Genomic DNA, 16,851 nt, shown 5'->3' on the forward strand with positions numbered 1-16,851 from the left:
CCCAAAACAGTCATGTGTATGTGTGGAAGCAGTCCAGAAACTGTTGGTCATTCATTCCTTAATATCTGAACACTACAAAAGATAAGAGGCTTTGAGATTGATTTGTATGAGTAGTAGCAAGGGCAGAATTTTTGGTCACAGGAAGAATAAAACCTCCATCTTTAAACTAAAGTCTTCATGTTTCCAAGTAAGCCATTCTCTTGCAGCCCTTTTAACCTTTAACTTCTAATAAGATATGTGATTTTGTGTAAGACTTACTTCTGTAAATCAAAGAAACTTCCTGCTGGCTTTGTTTATTCCATTAACTGGAATTCTGGAAATTTAACTGTCTGCACTTGCTGTGAGAGTTTCTTGTTACTGCCTCTTAGCAGTTTGTCAAAGCTATGTCTAAAAGTAATTGAGCCATGCTCTGTTGCATCTGAGACCCCAGCTTTGCCTCTGGAAAGAAGCAAGGCTCATCTGTTTTTAGGCAGGACTCGGTGTGCTGGAGAGGCAGTGATGCTGTGTTTTTGTGCCTCTCAGACTCAGCAGCAAGTGTTGACAGTTCGGTTTCTGGACCCTCACAGAGCTTCTCTGGACTTACTCTGTGAAGCCCAGGCTGACCACCCAGATCCCACAGAACCCCTCATGGCTCACCACTGAGGCCATTCCCCCTCTGGTTGGGGCAGGCAACAACCAGAGAGAGTGGGAAGGGTTAGTTAAATTTGGGGGCAGGTAAGTAGCTTTTAAATTATATATATCCATTTCTACAGTATGGCATGTGAAGCTATGGGTTCAACTGTTAAGAAATCTAATAATGAGTTTTTAAATAACATTTTTAGTGCATGCTAAGTGTTCTTTTCTGACTGATTTCTTTTTACAGTTATATTTTTAAGTCCGTGCTATATATATAAAAACTTGGTATAAATTCAGAGTAAAGTAGGAGTAATTAGGTGCAAAATTTAATGGAATTATAATAGTTCCATGTGCATGTTCTATAGTGATTCATATTAAAATTATAGTAGTTTGGGTGTGATACCTTTTCTCTGCAACTAACGATGTTCTGGGAGGTAACAGAACATAGATTCAAGATGAATAGGAATTTAGAACTTTGTAGTTTGCAAGTGAAAATGTATGCATCTCTAGAATTATGTTTATATATTTGTCCTGAATATTTCTTGTCTGTTATATTTTAGGAGTGTAAAGCTGTTACCCTAGCTGTGCAGCCACGTTTACTTGATATCCTTTCAGAACATTTATATTATGATGAAATTGCCGTTCCATTCACACGAATGCAGAATGAATGTAAACAGCTTATTTCATCATTAACTGATGCACATATTGAAGTTGGTAGTAGAGTAAACAACAATGTTTTTACAATAGATCAAGCTAATGACTTGGTGAGTAAAGAAGCAACTTTCTTAATTTTAGATAGAGCATGAAATAAAGATTAGAAATTTGTCATGTGATATTTACCACAAAAACACTAATTTGTTGAATCTATCCATGGCTTGATAGCCTGTCACTCCTGCCCTTCAGAAAAGTTTTCATTGCATTGACTTTTTTTTTAAATTTTTTTTACATTTATTTATTTTTGAGATACAGAGACACAGCACAAGTGGGGGAGGGAGAAGGAGATACAGAATCCGAAGCAGGCTCCAGGCTCTAAGCTGTCAGCACAGAGCCCAACGCGGGGCTCGAACTCACAAACCATGAGATCATGACCTGATCCGAAGTCGGACACTCAACCGACTGAGCCACCCAGGCGCCCCCCCCTTTTTTTTTTTTTTTCTGAAATTAGAGGAGGGGGAAGGAATTTTCTTTAAATCTCAGGTTCTAACAAACCAATGTACCTTTATTAGAAAAACCTGTTCCATTTTTTTTGGTCATTTCTCAGTTTTGCTTAATACTGGCAGAGTATAGAATAAACTGCTTCTGTATAAGTTCCTGAGTATTTCTCAAGCCCTCTCTCAACTTATAATGAAAATATTTAAACATAAAAGTAAGGGAGGGGCACCGGGCTGGGTCAGTTGGAGCAGCATGTGACTCCTGAGTCATGAGTTCAGCCCTCATGTTCGGTGGACAGATAACTTAAATAACGAAAACTTAAAACAAGAAAGAGAGAGAAGGTAAGAGAATTACACAATGAACATTCATATACTCCCCAACTAGATTGCAGAGTTAACATTTTACTAAATTTGCTTTATCACATATATTTGCACTGTCTACTCATCAGTCTGTCTTTTTTGATGCATTTATAAATTAGTTACAGATATCAGTAAACTGATATATCTATATATGTACCTGTATCATTAAAATTCAGTATTTATGGTTTTTGCTCTTTTGTGAGGTAAAATACTATGAAGTCCACAAATCTTAAACTATTTGATGAATTTTAACAGATGACGATACCTATGAAAACCAAATCCCTATCAAGATACAGACAGTACTGTCACCACTTTGTAGTCAATCCCTGCCTGTCCCTGCCCTCAAGTAACCATCGTTCTGATTTTTCCTCCATCATAGGTTACTTTTGCCAATTCTAGAAATTTGTATAATTGGAATCATAAACTCTGTGCTGTTTGGTTTTAAGGGTTTTTTTCCAGCATGATTTTTTAAAATTCATCCATGTTGTTATATATATCAATAATTCATTTTTTATTATTTAGTTTTATTCCACTGTATAAATACACCACAGTTAAGCCCTTCTCCTGTTAATGAACACTTGGGCTATTCCAAGGTTTTGGCTATTATGAAATACCTGTTATAAACATTCTTGTACAAGTGTCTTTGTAGACATATATTTTCATTTCTCGTGGGTAAATACGTGTGAGTAGAATTGCTGGATTTTAGGGTGGTTGTTTATTTACTTTTATAAAAAATTGCAGACCTTTTCCCAAAGCGGCTATATCATTTTATCTTCTTACCAGCAATATGTGTGAGTTCTGGTTGTTCCACATCACCATCAACATTTGGTGTGGTTGCTCCTTTTCACTGAAGCCATTCTGGTCGTTGTATGATAGTGTCATTGTGGTTTTTACTTTGTGTTTCCTTGATGGCTAATATGTTCAACACTTTTTTATGTCTTAGTGGCCATTTGAAGACCTTCCTGTCTGAAATGTCTGTAGAAATCATTTGCCTGTTTTTAATTAGGTTGTCTTTTTATTACTGAGTTGTAGAAGTTTTTATATATATCCTGAAATACCAATCCTTTGTTAGATAGATGCTTCCTGCATATTTTCTCCCAGTGTGTGGCTTGCCTTTTCTTTTTCTTAATTGTCTTTAGATGAGCAGATATTTTTAATTTTGATGAAGTCTAGTTTAATAGTTGTTTTCTTTTATGGTTATTGTGTTCTGTGACCTAAAGTACCTTTTCTTATCTCTAATTTGTGAAGATAGTTACATATATTTTCTTCTAAAGTTTTGCAGTTTTAGCTTTTGTATTTAGATTTATCATCCATATTGAATTAATGTTTATGTTTACTATGAAGTACAAATTGAATTCTGTTTGTTTTTCAATTTGAAACATTTTTAAAAATTTATTTTGAGAGAGGGGCAGAGAGAAACATTTTTAAAAATTTATTTTGGGGAGGGGCAGAGAGAGATGGAGAGAGAGAATCCCAAGCAGGCTCTGCACTGCCAGCACTACTTAACCAACAGCCACCCAGGTGCCCCAAAGATAACCAGTTTTTCAAGCATCTTTTATTGAAAAGATTTTCTGTTCCCAGTCCCAATTGGAATTCTCTGGCACCTGTGTCAAAAATTTGTTCACGTATAGGTGTAGATCTATATCTGTATTCTGTTCAGTCGTTTTGTCTCTCATGCCATCACCAATGTCTTGATTTTTGTAACTTTGTACTTACTAAGTTCTTAAAGTTAGGTGGTGTAAATGAGTTCTTCCTTCTTGAGTTATAGGATCAGGAACTGAGGCATTTGTGTTGATTCCTGTGAAACAGCAGTCTTCATTTCTTATCCTCTTTTCTAATTAGAAAAAAATTATATACTGGAATTTGTTTTCTTTCACCTGTGAGAGAAGGCTAAAATTGTTATTTTTTCCTGAATTATTTTATAAAGTTGTTTTTCTGATTGTTGTAGTTCTTTATCCATTTTGCCTCTGCTTCCCTTCTTCCCTCCCTACTATTTCTGACAACTTTTTTTTCTTATGCTGAAAACTTAAAAAAAAATTTTTAATGTTTATTTATTTTTAAGAAAGGGGGGGGGAGGGATTGGAAGGGTAGATAGAGAGGGAGACACAGAATCCGAAGCAGGCTCCAGGCTCTGAGCTGTCAGCACAGTGCCTGATGCGGGGCTTGAACTCACGGACTGTGAGATCATAACCTGAGCCGAAGTCAGGTGCTCAACCTACTGAGCTACGCAGGCGCCCCATTATGATGAAAACTTCTTTTTTTTTAAATTTTTTTTAATGTTTATTTATTTTTGAGACAGAGAGAGACAGAGCATGAACGGGGGAGGGGCAGAGAGAGAGGGAGACACAGAATCGGAAGCAGGCTCCAGGCTCTGAGCCATCAGCCCAGAGCCCGACACGGGGCTCGAACTTGCGGACCGCGAGATCGTGACCTGAGCTGAAGTCGGACGCTTAACCGACTGAGCCACCCAGGCGCCCCTATGATGAAAACTTCTAAGGTTTACTATCTTAGCAACTTCCAAATATGCAGTTCAATATTACTGACTGTAGTCATCATGCTGTACATTACATTCCCATAACTTATTTATTATAGAACTGGGAGTTTGTACTTCTTGACCTCCTTTACCCATTCCACCTCCTCCTTATCCCTTTCCCCTCTGGCAACTACCAGTCTGCTCTCTATTAGTTTTGTTTGTTCCTTTGTTTTTCAGATTCCACAGTAGGTGAAATCATAAGGTATTTGTCTTTCTCTGATGTATTTCACTTAGCATAATGCCCTAAAGGTCCATCCATGTTGTTGCAGTTGGGAAATTTCATTCTCTTTTATGGCAAAGTAGTGTCCCATTGTAGATACATACTGCATCTTTATCCATTCATCCATCCATGGACACTTAGGTTGTTTGTGTATCTTGGCTATTGTGAATGATGCTATAGTGAACATAAGCGTGGATGTATCTTTTCAAATTACTGTTTCGTTTTCTTCAGATAAATATCCAGAAGTGGAAGTGCTGGATAATCTGGCAGTTCTATTTTTCATTTTTTGAGGAACTTCATACTGTTTTCCATAGTGGTTGCACCAATTTACATCCCCACTAACAGTGCACAAGGGTTCCCTTTTTCCACATCCTTGCCAACACTTGTTATTTCTTGTCTTTTTGATAATTGTCATTTGGTAGGCATGAAATGATATCTCATTGTGGTTTTATTTGCATTTCCCTCATGATAATGAGCATCTTTTCCTGTACTATTGGCTGTCTGTATGCCTTCTGAAAAAATATCTGTTCAGAACCTCTGCCCATTTTTTTAAAAATTATTTTATTTATTATTTTTTAAATGTTTTAATTAATGAAATGATTTAATTTACATCCAGGTTAGCATGTAGTGCAACAATGATTTCAGGAGTAGATTCCCTAATGCCCCTTACCCATTTAGCCCATCCCTCCGCCATCAACCCTCTGTTTGTTCTCTGTATTTAAGAGTCTCTTATGTTTTGTCCCCCTCCCTGTTTTTATATTTTTGCTTCCCTTCTCTTATGTTCATCTGTTTCATATCTTAAATTCTTCATATGAGTGAAGTCATACGATATCTTTCTCTTACTAATTTTGCTTAGCATAATACCCTGTAGTTCCATCCACATAGTTGCAAATGGCAAGATTTCATGCTTCTTGATTGCCAAGTAATACTCCACTGTGTGTGTATGTGTGTGTGTGTACGTATATATACACACACACACATACACACCGCATCTTCTTTATCCATTCATCCGCTGATGGACATTTGGGCTCTTTTCATACTTTGGCTGTTGTTGATAGCGCTGCTATAAACATTGGGGTGCATGTGTCCCTTCGAAACAGCACACCTGTATCCCTTGGATAAGTACCTAGTAATGCAATTGCTGGGTCATAGGGTAGTTCTATTTTTAATTTTTTGAGGAACCTCCATACTGTTTTCCAGAGTGGCTGTACCAGTTTGCATTCCCATCAGCAGTGCAAAAGAGATCCTCTTTCTCTGCATCCTCCCCAACATCTTTTGTTGCCTGAGTTGTTAATGTTAGCCATTCTGGCTGGTGTGAGGTAGTATCTCATTGTGGTTTTGATTTGTATTTCCCTGATGATGAGTAATATTGAGCATTTTTTCATGTGTTGGTTTGCCATCTGGATGTCTTCTTTGGAGAAGTGTCTATTTATGTCTTTTGCCCATTTCTTCACTGGATTCTTTGTCTTTTGCATGTTGAGTTTGATAAGTTCTTTATAGATTTTGGATACCAACCCTTCATCTGATATGTCATTTGCAAATATCTTCTCCCATTCAGTCAGTTGCCTTTTAGTTTTGCTGATTGTTTCCTTTGCTGTGCAGAAGCTTTTTATCTTGATGCGGTCCCAGAAGTTCATTTTTGCTTTTGTTTCCCTTGCCTCCGGAGACGTGTTGAGTAAGAAGTTGCTACGGCTGACATCATAGAGGATTTTGCCTGCTTTCTCCTCTAGGATTTTGATGGCTTCCTGTCTTACATTGAGGTCTTTCATCCATTTTGAGTTTCTTTTTGTGTATGGTGTAAGAGAGTGGTCCAGGTTCATTTTTCTGCGTGTTGCTGTCCAGTTTTCCCAGCACCACTTGCTGAAGAGACTGTCTTTATTCCATTGGATATTCTTTCCTGCTTTGTCAGAGATTAGTTGGCCATACGTTTGTGGGTCCATTTCTGGGTTCTCTATTCTGTTCCATTGATCGGAGTGTCTGTTTTTGTGCCTACTGGCACTGTATTGTCTTGATGTCTTAAGCCACTGTATTGTCTTAATGATTACAGCTTTGTAATTCAGCTTGAAATCCGGGATTGTGATGCCTCCAGCTTTGGTTTTCTTTTTCAAGATTGCTGTGGCTACTTGGGGTCTTTTCTGGTTTCATACAAATTTTAGGATTGTTTGTTCTAGCTGTGAAGAGTGCTGGTGTTATTTTGATAGGGATTGCTTAAGCTTTTATTTTAATTCCAGTTAGTTAACATACAGTGTTACATTAATTTCAGTTGTAAAATATAGTGGTTCAACAATTCCATACAACACCCAGTGCTCATCATGACAGGTGTTTTTCTCAAAATCCCCATCACCTATTTCATCCATCTCCCCACCCAGGAAGGGCAATTTTATTTTTTTATTTATATTTTTTGGGAGAAGGGCAATTTTAAAAGGTTAGTCTTAGCCTTAGCTAAGAGCCACTGCTTTTTAAATTTTTCACTGGGGGCGCCTGGGTGGCGCAGTCGGTTAAGCGTCCGACTTCAGCCAGGTCACGATCTCGCGGTCCGGGAGTTCGAGCCCCGCGTCGGGCTCTGGGCTGATGGCTCGGAGCCTGGAGCCTGTTTCCGATTCTGTGTCTCCCTCTCTCTCTGCCCCTCCCCCGTTCATGCTCTGTCTCTCTCTGTCCCAAAAATAAATTAAAAAAAAAAAAAAATTTTTTTCACTGAATCCTGTTTTGTCTCTTACCTTCCGAATATGAGCGTTTCCCTAAGATTTTTATCTCTTATCATTCTCACAAGTTAGTTCTTACCCATGTGCTTTGCTATCTTCTCTTGATGTCTTGATGTTGTTCTTTTAGGCATTTTTAGTTGGATATCTCACTGTCACTTCAGCTTAACATAACCAAAACTGGAATTTAAAAAAAATTTTTTTTGTAATGTTTATTTCTGAGACAGAGAGAGACAGAGCATGAGCGGGGGAGGGACAGAGAGAGAGGGAGACACAGAATCAGAAGCAGGCTCCAGGCTCTGAGCTGTTAGCACAGAGCCCAAGTGGGGCTTGAACTCACAAACCGTGAGATCATGACCTGAGCCGAAGTCAGAGCTCAACTGACTGAGCCACCCAGGCGCCCCAAAAACTGGAATTTTTTTAACAGTAAAATTCCTTTTTAAATCCACAGTTGCAAATCTTGTCACCATTTTCTTCCAAAAAGCCTCATATGTTCATCTTTTCCCTGTTTTCATTGCGACAACCCAGTCAAGGGCCATAGTACTTCATGACTAGGTCCTGACTCATCTCTGAGGCTCTAGGTGGTCTCTGGTCCATTTCATCCTGCATGTTGTGCTAGACTTGTAAAGTCCTTTAGTGCCACTCTGAAGGCATCCCTCCCCTGCTTAAAAACATTATTTTTGTTTTCCTTTATTTTAGCTTTTTTGTTTTTCTTTTCACACCTTTAAATTCCTCATCTCTTAGCACTGGGTGTTGTATGGAAACCAATTTGACAATACATTTCATAAAAAAATAATTAAAAATAAATTCCTCATCTCTTACTGTTTCTCAAACTTCCTCCACTTACGTGTAGTTAGCTTTCTTGCAGAAGTATACTATATGCTCACTCACTTTCTGTGCCTCACTCATTCTCCCTTCTGAGTCTGAGCTCCCGTTTCTTTCGTCAGGAATTCCCTACCCTCCACCCTCTATGCTTATCCAGAATTCATCTGTTGACATTCTTCCATTTATACCTTGTACTCAGGCCATGATTAGCTGTTTTTAGGTCCCTGGACAATGCCTCACTTACCATCCTCACCTCAGTCTGTTTGCCAAGATGACCCTACAACTCCTGACTTACCCCATTCTTTAAAAACATCACAAGTGTTCACTTCGGTGGGACAAGCCTCCACTTATCTTATCACCTGAGAAGAGTTAAGCATCCAATGTGTCTCACGGCAGCCTGTGCTTACCTCAGTTATATGTTATGTTTTCTTATTTACTTATATGTCTGTCTCCCATATTAGTCTCTACATTGTTTTGAGGTTATGAAGACATTAGGTCTTACTCATCTTTTAGTATTTCTCAATAAACACTTGAGTACTGAGTGAATGAATCAATGAACTTGGGCTGATTGGAAAGCTTTTCCTTAGCTGCTTAGAATCACTAAAAATTGACAAAAGCATATTACATTTAGGACAGTGTTTTCAAACTTTTAGCAGTGAGGTCCTGTTTCCAATAAATCTTATGCAGAAGTTGAATAAATAGATAATACAAAGTGGAAAGTATAAGCTAGAAATGGTATGTGATTGTGTTTCTGCGTAGTGAGGAAACTGACAAGGTCAAGCAGATAGAGCTCAATTTAAAAATTTTCATATTTTATAATGATAAAATCTTACTTGTGTGCCTGTTTTGTTTTTTATAAGAGGCCAGCATTATCAGTCTTGCCCATACTAGAATTGATAATTTCTTTCTCTTTTAAAGTTTATTTATTTATTTTGAGAGAGAGAGTGAGCGAGCAGGGGAGGGGCAGAGAGAGAGAGAGGGAGAGCGAGAACCCCAAGCGGGCTCTGCACTGTCAGCATAGAGCCCAACATGGGGTTTGAACTCACAAACCATGAGATCATGACTTGAGCTGAAATCAAGAGTCAGACACTTAACTGACTGAGCCACCTAGGAGTCCCAGAATTGATCATTTCTAAGTCTGAAAAATTAGGTTCTCCTGATGGAGGAGGCTTCTCTGACCAATAGTCTTTAGACTGGACCTATTTATAGGGCCTCTCTTTGATTACAGTTACCTGTCAAACAAGAAGACTATTTTTGTTATGCAAGCCCTCACACAGTCTTTAGATGGTAATTTAAAAAACATGGCCCCACATGGGGCTCCTCTGTGGCTCAGTTGGTTGAGCGTCTGACTTCAGCTCAAGTCATGATGTCACAGTTCATGAGTTCGAACCCCATGTAGGGCTCCCTGTGTGTAGGGCTCTCTGTTGTCAGTGTAGCCCGCTTCGGATCCTCTGTTCCCCTGCCCCCACCCCTTCCCTGCTCGTGCGTTCACGCTCTCGCTCGCTCTCTCTCTCTCTCTCTCTCTCTAATAAACATTTAAAAAAAAGAAAACATGTCCCCACAAAAATTTGTACATTAACCTTCATGAAATAACTTCATAATAGCTAATCGGTAGAAACAACCCAGATATCCATCAACTAATGAATGGATAAATACAATGTGGTATATTTCCATATAGTGCAGGATATTAATTGGCAAGAAACGGGAAAGAATACTACATTCATTACTACAGTACTGATGAATCTTGAAAGCATTGTGCTAAATGAAAGAAACCAGTAACAAAAGATTATGTACTGGATTAGTCCATTCATATGAAATATCTAGAATAGGCACACATATAAAGATAGAAAATAGATAAATGGTTGCATAGGGCCAGAAGGCAATGAAGAATGATTGTTAACAGGTATGAATTTTATTTTGGGTATGATGAAAATGTTCTAAAATTGTGATGGTTGTACAACTCTAACAAAATAAAAATCATTTTAATTGTACACTTTATTTCTTTTTAATTGTACACTTCAGATGGGTCTTTTGTATGTGAGTTATATCTCAGAGTTGTTAAAGATGTATTGAGCAGTCTTTTAATGTGGCTTGTAAAGTAGTCTGATGTCACAGGGTTATAGCTTTAGGCAGCTCCTGGTAAGTAAAATATTTGTGAATATTATACCAATTTCTTTCCCTTTTTTGCCCCCTCCTACTTGGGCATTTTTACTGGAAGGGAGGTCAAAGAAAGAATGAAAATAATCCAGTTAGCAATACTTAGCCAATTATCAGTAGCTGCCCCCAGAGTTTTTAAGTTGAGAAGAAGAGTTTTTCCCTGAAAGGACATTTGTGAGTTTTGATATTTGTTAATTAGGTTAGTTTATATTTGTTGATAGTTTTCTCATTTCACCAAACTACTGTGTTGGCCTTCTGTGTAATGTTCTCCTAGACTTATCAGATATGTGTAAAGGATAGGTAATTTTGTTGATCTCAGGAGACTTTGTGTGTCCATAGCTGACACACAATGATCCGTTAGTTTCAGGTTTACAGTGTAGCATAAGCAGTATAGTCAATGGTATTGTAATAGTGTTACATGGAGACTGTCCTAGAGAATACAGTGCTAATGTTAAATTAATCAAGTTTCAAGTTGGGAGGTTTGGACATTTTTTTTAGTTTACTGAATACCAGCAATACTAAATTTTGTGAAACTTAAAAATTGAAACAGCTTGCTGTTGCCCTTTGGTTTACAGAGTATTTGGGGTTAATGTCATTAATGATTTTTAATTTCTCTTTTTCTAATAGGTCACTACTGTTTTTAATGAAGTCACATCATCTTTCGATTTAAATCCTCAAGTGTTACAGCAGTTAGATAGTAAACGACAGCAGGTCCAAATGACAGTTACAGAGACCAACCAGGAGTGGCAAGTGTTGCAATTGCGAGTGCATACTTTTGCTGCGTGTGCAGTTGTGAGTTTGCAGCAGCTTCCGGAGAAGTTAAATCCTATCATAAAACCATTAATGGAAACAATTAAAAAAGAAGAGAATACACTAGTGCAAAACTATGCAGCTCAGTGCATAGCAAAACTCCTTCAGCAGTGCACAACAAGGACACCCTGCCCCAATTCAAAAATTATTAAAAACCTCTGTAGCTCACTTTGTGTGGACCCATATCTAACTCCTTGTGTCACATGTCCAGTACCAACACAGAGTGGCCAAGACAATTCTAAAGGTATATGTCTGAACCTTCATTTGGGATAGGGAATTAACCATTTACATCTGTTTTCATTGACTTGTAGGTATCATTTAAGCACAAATCCAGTTTATGTGAGAGCTTTTTCCCATTTTGTATATATTGGTAATAAATATAAATATATAATATATATAAAAAAATATATATATATTCCTCTAAACTCAAATAAGGTATTCATAAAAGACCTAAAAAAACCCCTGATATTTCATATAAGATGACTGAAATCTGTGAGACAGGTGTTAACCCTTAACCTCTCTTTCAAGAACATCATTATAGGATTTTACTATTAATGAGGCTAGAAACTTAATTGTATCAAATGTTGAATACAAATTCTTCTATAAAACTCTTGTTTCTCTATTTTAACGCATGCTTTGTAAGATAAGTGAACTCTGTTACCTTTAGTAAATAATGTGTAGCCATTCTGATTTCATCTGGAAAATAAGAATTGCTTTCTATAGGCTAGTATCAAGGACCAATGTTTCTTTCCATGCCTTAGTCCAATATGATTTACTTATTTATTTTTGTTAGTAGGATTTTGGAAAAGCAAGTTATTCAAAATGTAATAAATTTACAACTTTAGTATGGTATATGTATTGAAAAATATGTGAACAAACTGGAAGAGGAAAGTTGCATTTTGAATATTAACATCTTAAAACTATGATAGAGTGACAGTCTTTCCCCAGCCCCACTCCTGTCACCCCCTTATGCTATTTGAGTCAGTAATATTTTGCAGTGGTCGATCTCTGAATTTATGGTGACTATGGACATTTCTTTTAGAACAGACATTTCTTGCAATGTTTTTAATTTTCTTTTTATGCCTAGAAGCAGTCGTTGATTTTTTAAAAATTAATATACTTTAACTGAAGGCCCCAAATCATTCTTGTGTGTTCTATTTCTTGTTAACATGATTCTACAACTTTGTATTAAGTATAGTCTCATGCAAATATCAAAACAATTAATGTTACAAATTATTGACTGTTCTGCTACCATTTCATTGTCTAAAGAAAATGTCATTGGCTTTTAGAAATTGAGGCTTAAAAGACATAGTTTTAAAAATATGTTGTATCTCTTTTAGAGCAGGAAGCATTTGGTCACCTATGTTATCCTTAAAAAGTTATTTAACTTTTTCCTTTTAGGATCCAACTCTGAAAAAGATGGGATGCACCATACAGTCACCAAGCACCGAGGTATAATTACACTCTACAGGCATCAGAAAGCTGCTTTTGCTATCACAAGTAGGCGAGGTCCTACCCCCAAAGCAGTAAAAGCTCAAATAGCTGATCTTCCTGCAGGAAGTAGTGGAAACATCCTTGTTGAACTTGATGAGGTAAATAGGTGTTTTGTTTTTGACCACTCTGATTTTTAAACAGATATCTTACAGATTGAGAGCTAAATTGTCATATGAGCCTCCAGTATTGTATTTTTATATTTTTCAAAGTGAAAGAACTGGAATTAATAATCTTTCATAGTAGTTTCACAACATGATCCAGAAAAACTGCAAGCTTCTTTACAAATTTCTGTTGATACTTAATTTATAAGTGTCAAATAATTATTGCCTGCTTGACTTTTAGTCAGCCTGGAATTTACAGTGTGTGATGTGAGGTAGGGATCTAAATTTATTTTTCCACATGAACAGCCAGTTATCACATTATTGACTTCTTCTCTCCCTGATTTATAATGGCACCTTTGTTGTAGCTCATGCTTCATGTATGTGAATATCTATTTGGCTTTCTTTTCTGTTTGGTCTACTTGTTCTACGGTATTATCTTCTTTAAAGATAACTTAAAAAGTGTTTGGTTTTTGAAATTTTTGCAGTTCCATTATTAACAGTGAAATGAATGTTCTAGGTAGCTCTTTAGGTTGCATGACCTAGAAACTTACCTGAGTTCAGCAATAAATTATCAAGGCTAAAAGACATGTGTTTAATATATTTCTGTAACATATAGACCTATTTTAAGTTTCCTTTTTAAATTAAAATCTTATTACCTGTATTTGTTTTAAAATCTTCTATCAGTGATTTTTCACCTATTCTATTCATTACATAATTTTAATAAAAAATTTACTGTGACTTTGATATTTATATCTCTATGGCTTGCATAGTTCTTCCTTTAGTTAAAAATAATTGCAAAAATATATGCCTCTTTTGGGGAGGCAGGGGTTTTTTTTTTTTTTGTATTATATTGAAATTATTGCTGAGTAAGAGGCAACTAATCTTGTGATTAGATAAAACAGATGCTCTTATAGGATCCCTTAAGTGAATATAAATATAAGGACAGATCATCTTCTCTCCTTATCTTCTAACTGCTAAGTTTCTTTGGGAAGGGAGAAGAACTAAAGAACATGTCACTTAGGACTATCTCTAGAAACAGCACATATTCTTTATTTCCAGCTCCAAAGAATTATTTTACTTTGGATATAAAACTCTAGTTTGGGGTTTTATGTTCATGTAAATTTAATTGTTGAAAGGTGTTTATAGTGATAAATATGTTTATAATGATAAATATGTTTAGTTGCTTAATTGGTTAAATTCTCTTAATAGAATTTCAAATGCATTATAGTTTTTTCCAAAATTCTCTTTTCAACTAACATTTCATGTTAGGCCCAGAAGCCTTACCTGGTTCAGCGGAGAGGAGCTGAATTTGCCTTGACAACTATAGTGAAGCATTTTGGTGGTGAAATGGCAGTGAAGTTGCCACATCTCTGGGATGCTATGGTTGGACCATTGAGGAATATAATCAACATAAATAATTTTGGTGTGTACGTTTTTCTGAGTTGGACTTTGTAAAATTATTTGCAAGGTGATACACACTTAAGTCAATATATTTTAATAGATGGAAAGTCCCTCTTGGAAAAGGGAGATGGTCCTGCCCAAGAATTGGTGAATTCTCTGCAAGTTTTTGAAACCGCAGCAGCATCAATGGATTCTGAGCTTCATCCCTTGGTAACTAACTACTGCAAGTGTAGTTTTTTTCTAATAAAACAAATGGTTTTATTAAAAAGTCTTAAGGCTTAAAAAATGTAACTTTGATGTCATCCCTAGTAATTGCATTTTCTTTTATGTGTTATAACTAGATTCCTTCTTTATTGACAGCACATTTCTTTTTTTTTTTTATATGAAATTTATTGTCAAATTAGTTTCCGTACAACACCCAGTGCTCATCCCAAAAGATTCCCTCTTCAATGCCCATCACCCACCCTTCCCTCCCTCCCACCCCCCATCAACCCTCAGTTTGTTCTCAGTTTTTAAGAGTCTCTTATGCTTTGGCTCTCTTTCCCACTCTAACCTCTTTTTTTTTTTCTTTTTTTTTCCTTCTCCTCCCCCATGGGTTTCTGTTAAGTTTCTCAGGATCCACATAAGAGGACAGCACATTTCTTAAGGGCTTCGAGTCAGAGCTGGGTGCACAGACGTTAAAGAAAACCCACTTTGGGAGCTTTGAATATAGAGCAGTGGAAATAGGGCTCTGATGACACAGAAGCCAGGTGTAAACAGAAAGGAAGTTATGGCCCTATTAATTTATGCCATGTTAATAATATAACTCTAATTAACAGGTGATAAAAATTCTAAGTATAAAGGTAGAAGGAAGTTACCTGCCTGAGATAAAGCTAGTCAGTGGCAAAGAAAGAACACTGGTTTGTAGACTATTGTATATTAAAATGAATATTTCTTACAAAAAAAAATTGTGGCAGGAGAAAAATAGAATAGAGAATTAAATATCTGTTTTTTCCATGGAAGAAAACCATATTCTTTCCATGTAACTGCAGTGGGAAGCTCTGCAGTATCGCTAGCTCCTGTTCTTTATTCATGTTAACAGAAAAGGGAGAATCTAGGAGAGAGAGAACAAATCTTTTCTATTTGTATAGTAATGAACTTCTGTCTTTTTCATGTTAAATTTTGTTGATTTATCATTAGTAGAGAAGGGCAGAATCTGTATGCTCTCACCCTTCTGTGATCAGCTTAACAGTCATCAGAGCTGTAAGGCTAGTCTGTTGAGCCTGTACCTGGCTCTTAATCAACATAAATCCTGGTGTTCCATGCAGTAGGCTTTCATTAATGAGATATGTCATGCTACTGTGATCATAATGCCTGTGGTAAGCCAGGAAGTTAAAGTGGAAAGTACTTACCAAAGGATGGTGCCTAGAACGAGTTCAGGATCACTCAACTCAGTGAATAGGAAGTACGTATTTAGGGGTGCCAGGCTAGCGCAGTTGGTAGAGCATGTGACTCTTGATCTCAGGGTCATGAGTTCAAGCCCCATATTGGGCATGAAGCTTACTTAAAACAAACAAACAAAAAAGTAAGTACTTAAACCTAAGCCAGAGCTACCAAATTGGGAGGGGACTGGTGATGTGTGGTATCATTTCCCCTCCCAAGGGGAGAATCTTAGTGCCTTTTGATGTGAACCCTGCTGCCTTAAGGGAAGAAAATGAAGAGTGAGGTTCTGCACCTTTTCTTTTTTTAGAGAGAGGGAGAGCAAGTGCGAGCGGGGGAGAGAGGCAGAGGGAGAGAGAAAGAGAATCTTTTTTTTTTTTTTAATGTTTATTTTTGAGAAAGAGAGAGAGTGTGAGTGGGAGAGGGACAGAGAGAGAGAGGGAGATAGGATCTGAAGCAGGCTCCATGCTGACAGCAGAGAGCCCCATGTGGGGTTCGAACTCATGAACCGTGAGATCATGACCTGAGGTGGAGTCAGACGCTCAACTGACTGAGCCACCCAGACGCCCCCTGCACCTGTCTTTTAAGAAGAGTTTTAATATATTAATTTAGATTTAGATTAATTTTTTATTGAAGATGTTTTGACAATAATGTTTGAGGTAATTGGAGATACTCTTGGATTTAGAGCCATTTAGAATATTGAGAACCTCTAAGTATGGGCTATTATAGGTATATTTTAAACACCCCCTAATGAATATTCTGATTGTCTTAAACTTTTTGTTTTTAGTTGGTACAGCATTTGCCTCATCTTTATATGTGCCTTCAATACCCCAGCACTGCAGTGAGGCACATGGCTGCTCGTTGTGTAGGCGTTATGAGCAAAATAGCTACCATGGAAACCATGAATATTTTTTTGGAGAAGGTTCTTCCATGGCTGGGGGCAATTGATGACAATATCAAACAAGAGGGTGCAATTGAAGCACTTGCATGTATCCTTTTTTAATTTGACAAATGTTAGAAATTATATTCATTTTATTTAAGGATGACTGAAATAAAATTGACTTAT

General features: G+C 37.0%; 1 protein-coding gene across 1 annotated transcript in view; it reads left to right on the forward strand.

Moving 5' to 3' along the window:
- Positions 1 to 16,851, forward strand: part of BTAF1 (B-TFIID TATA-box binding protein associated factor 1) — a 121,713-nt gene that overhangs the window by 66,169 nt on the left and 38,693 nt on the right. Inside the window, exons 19-24 of the mRNA XM_047073165.1 lie at positions 1,176 to 1,379; positions 11,188 to 11,614; positions 12,772 to 12,962; positions 14,235 to 14,388; positions 14,467 to 14,576; positions 16,573 to 16,774. Coding sequence (XP_046929121.1) covers positions 1,176 to 1,379; positions 11,188 to 11,614; positions 12,772 to 12,962; positions 14,235 to 14,388; positions 14,467 to 14,576; positions 16,573 to 16,774 — 1,288 coding nt within the window. The remainder of the gene's footprint in view (positions 1 to 1,175; positions 1,380 to 11,187; positions 11,615 to 12,771; positions 12,963 to 14,234; positions 14,389 to 14,466; positions 14,577 to 16,572; positions 16,775 to 16,851) is intronic.

Source organism: Lynx rufus, unplaced genomic scaffold, assembly GCF_022079265.1.
Source record: "Lynx rufus isolate CCGP_SWC_20201006 ecotype Redwood Valley unplaced genomic scaffold, mLynRuf1.p SCAF_11, whole genome shotgun sequence".
NCBI classification, from domain to species: domain Eukaryota; kingdom Metazoa; phylum Chordata; class Mammalia; order Carnivora; family Felidae; genus Lynx; species Lynx rufus.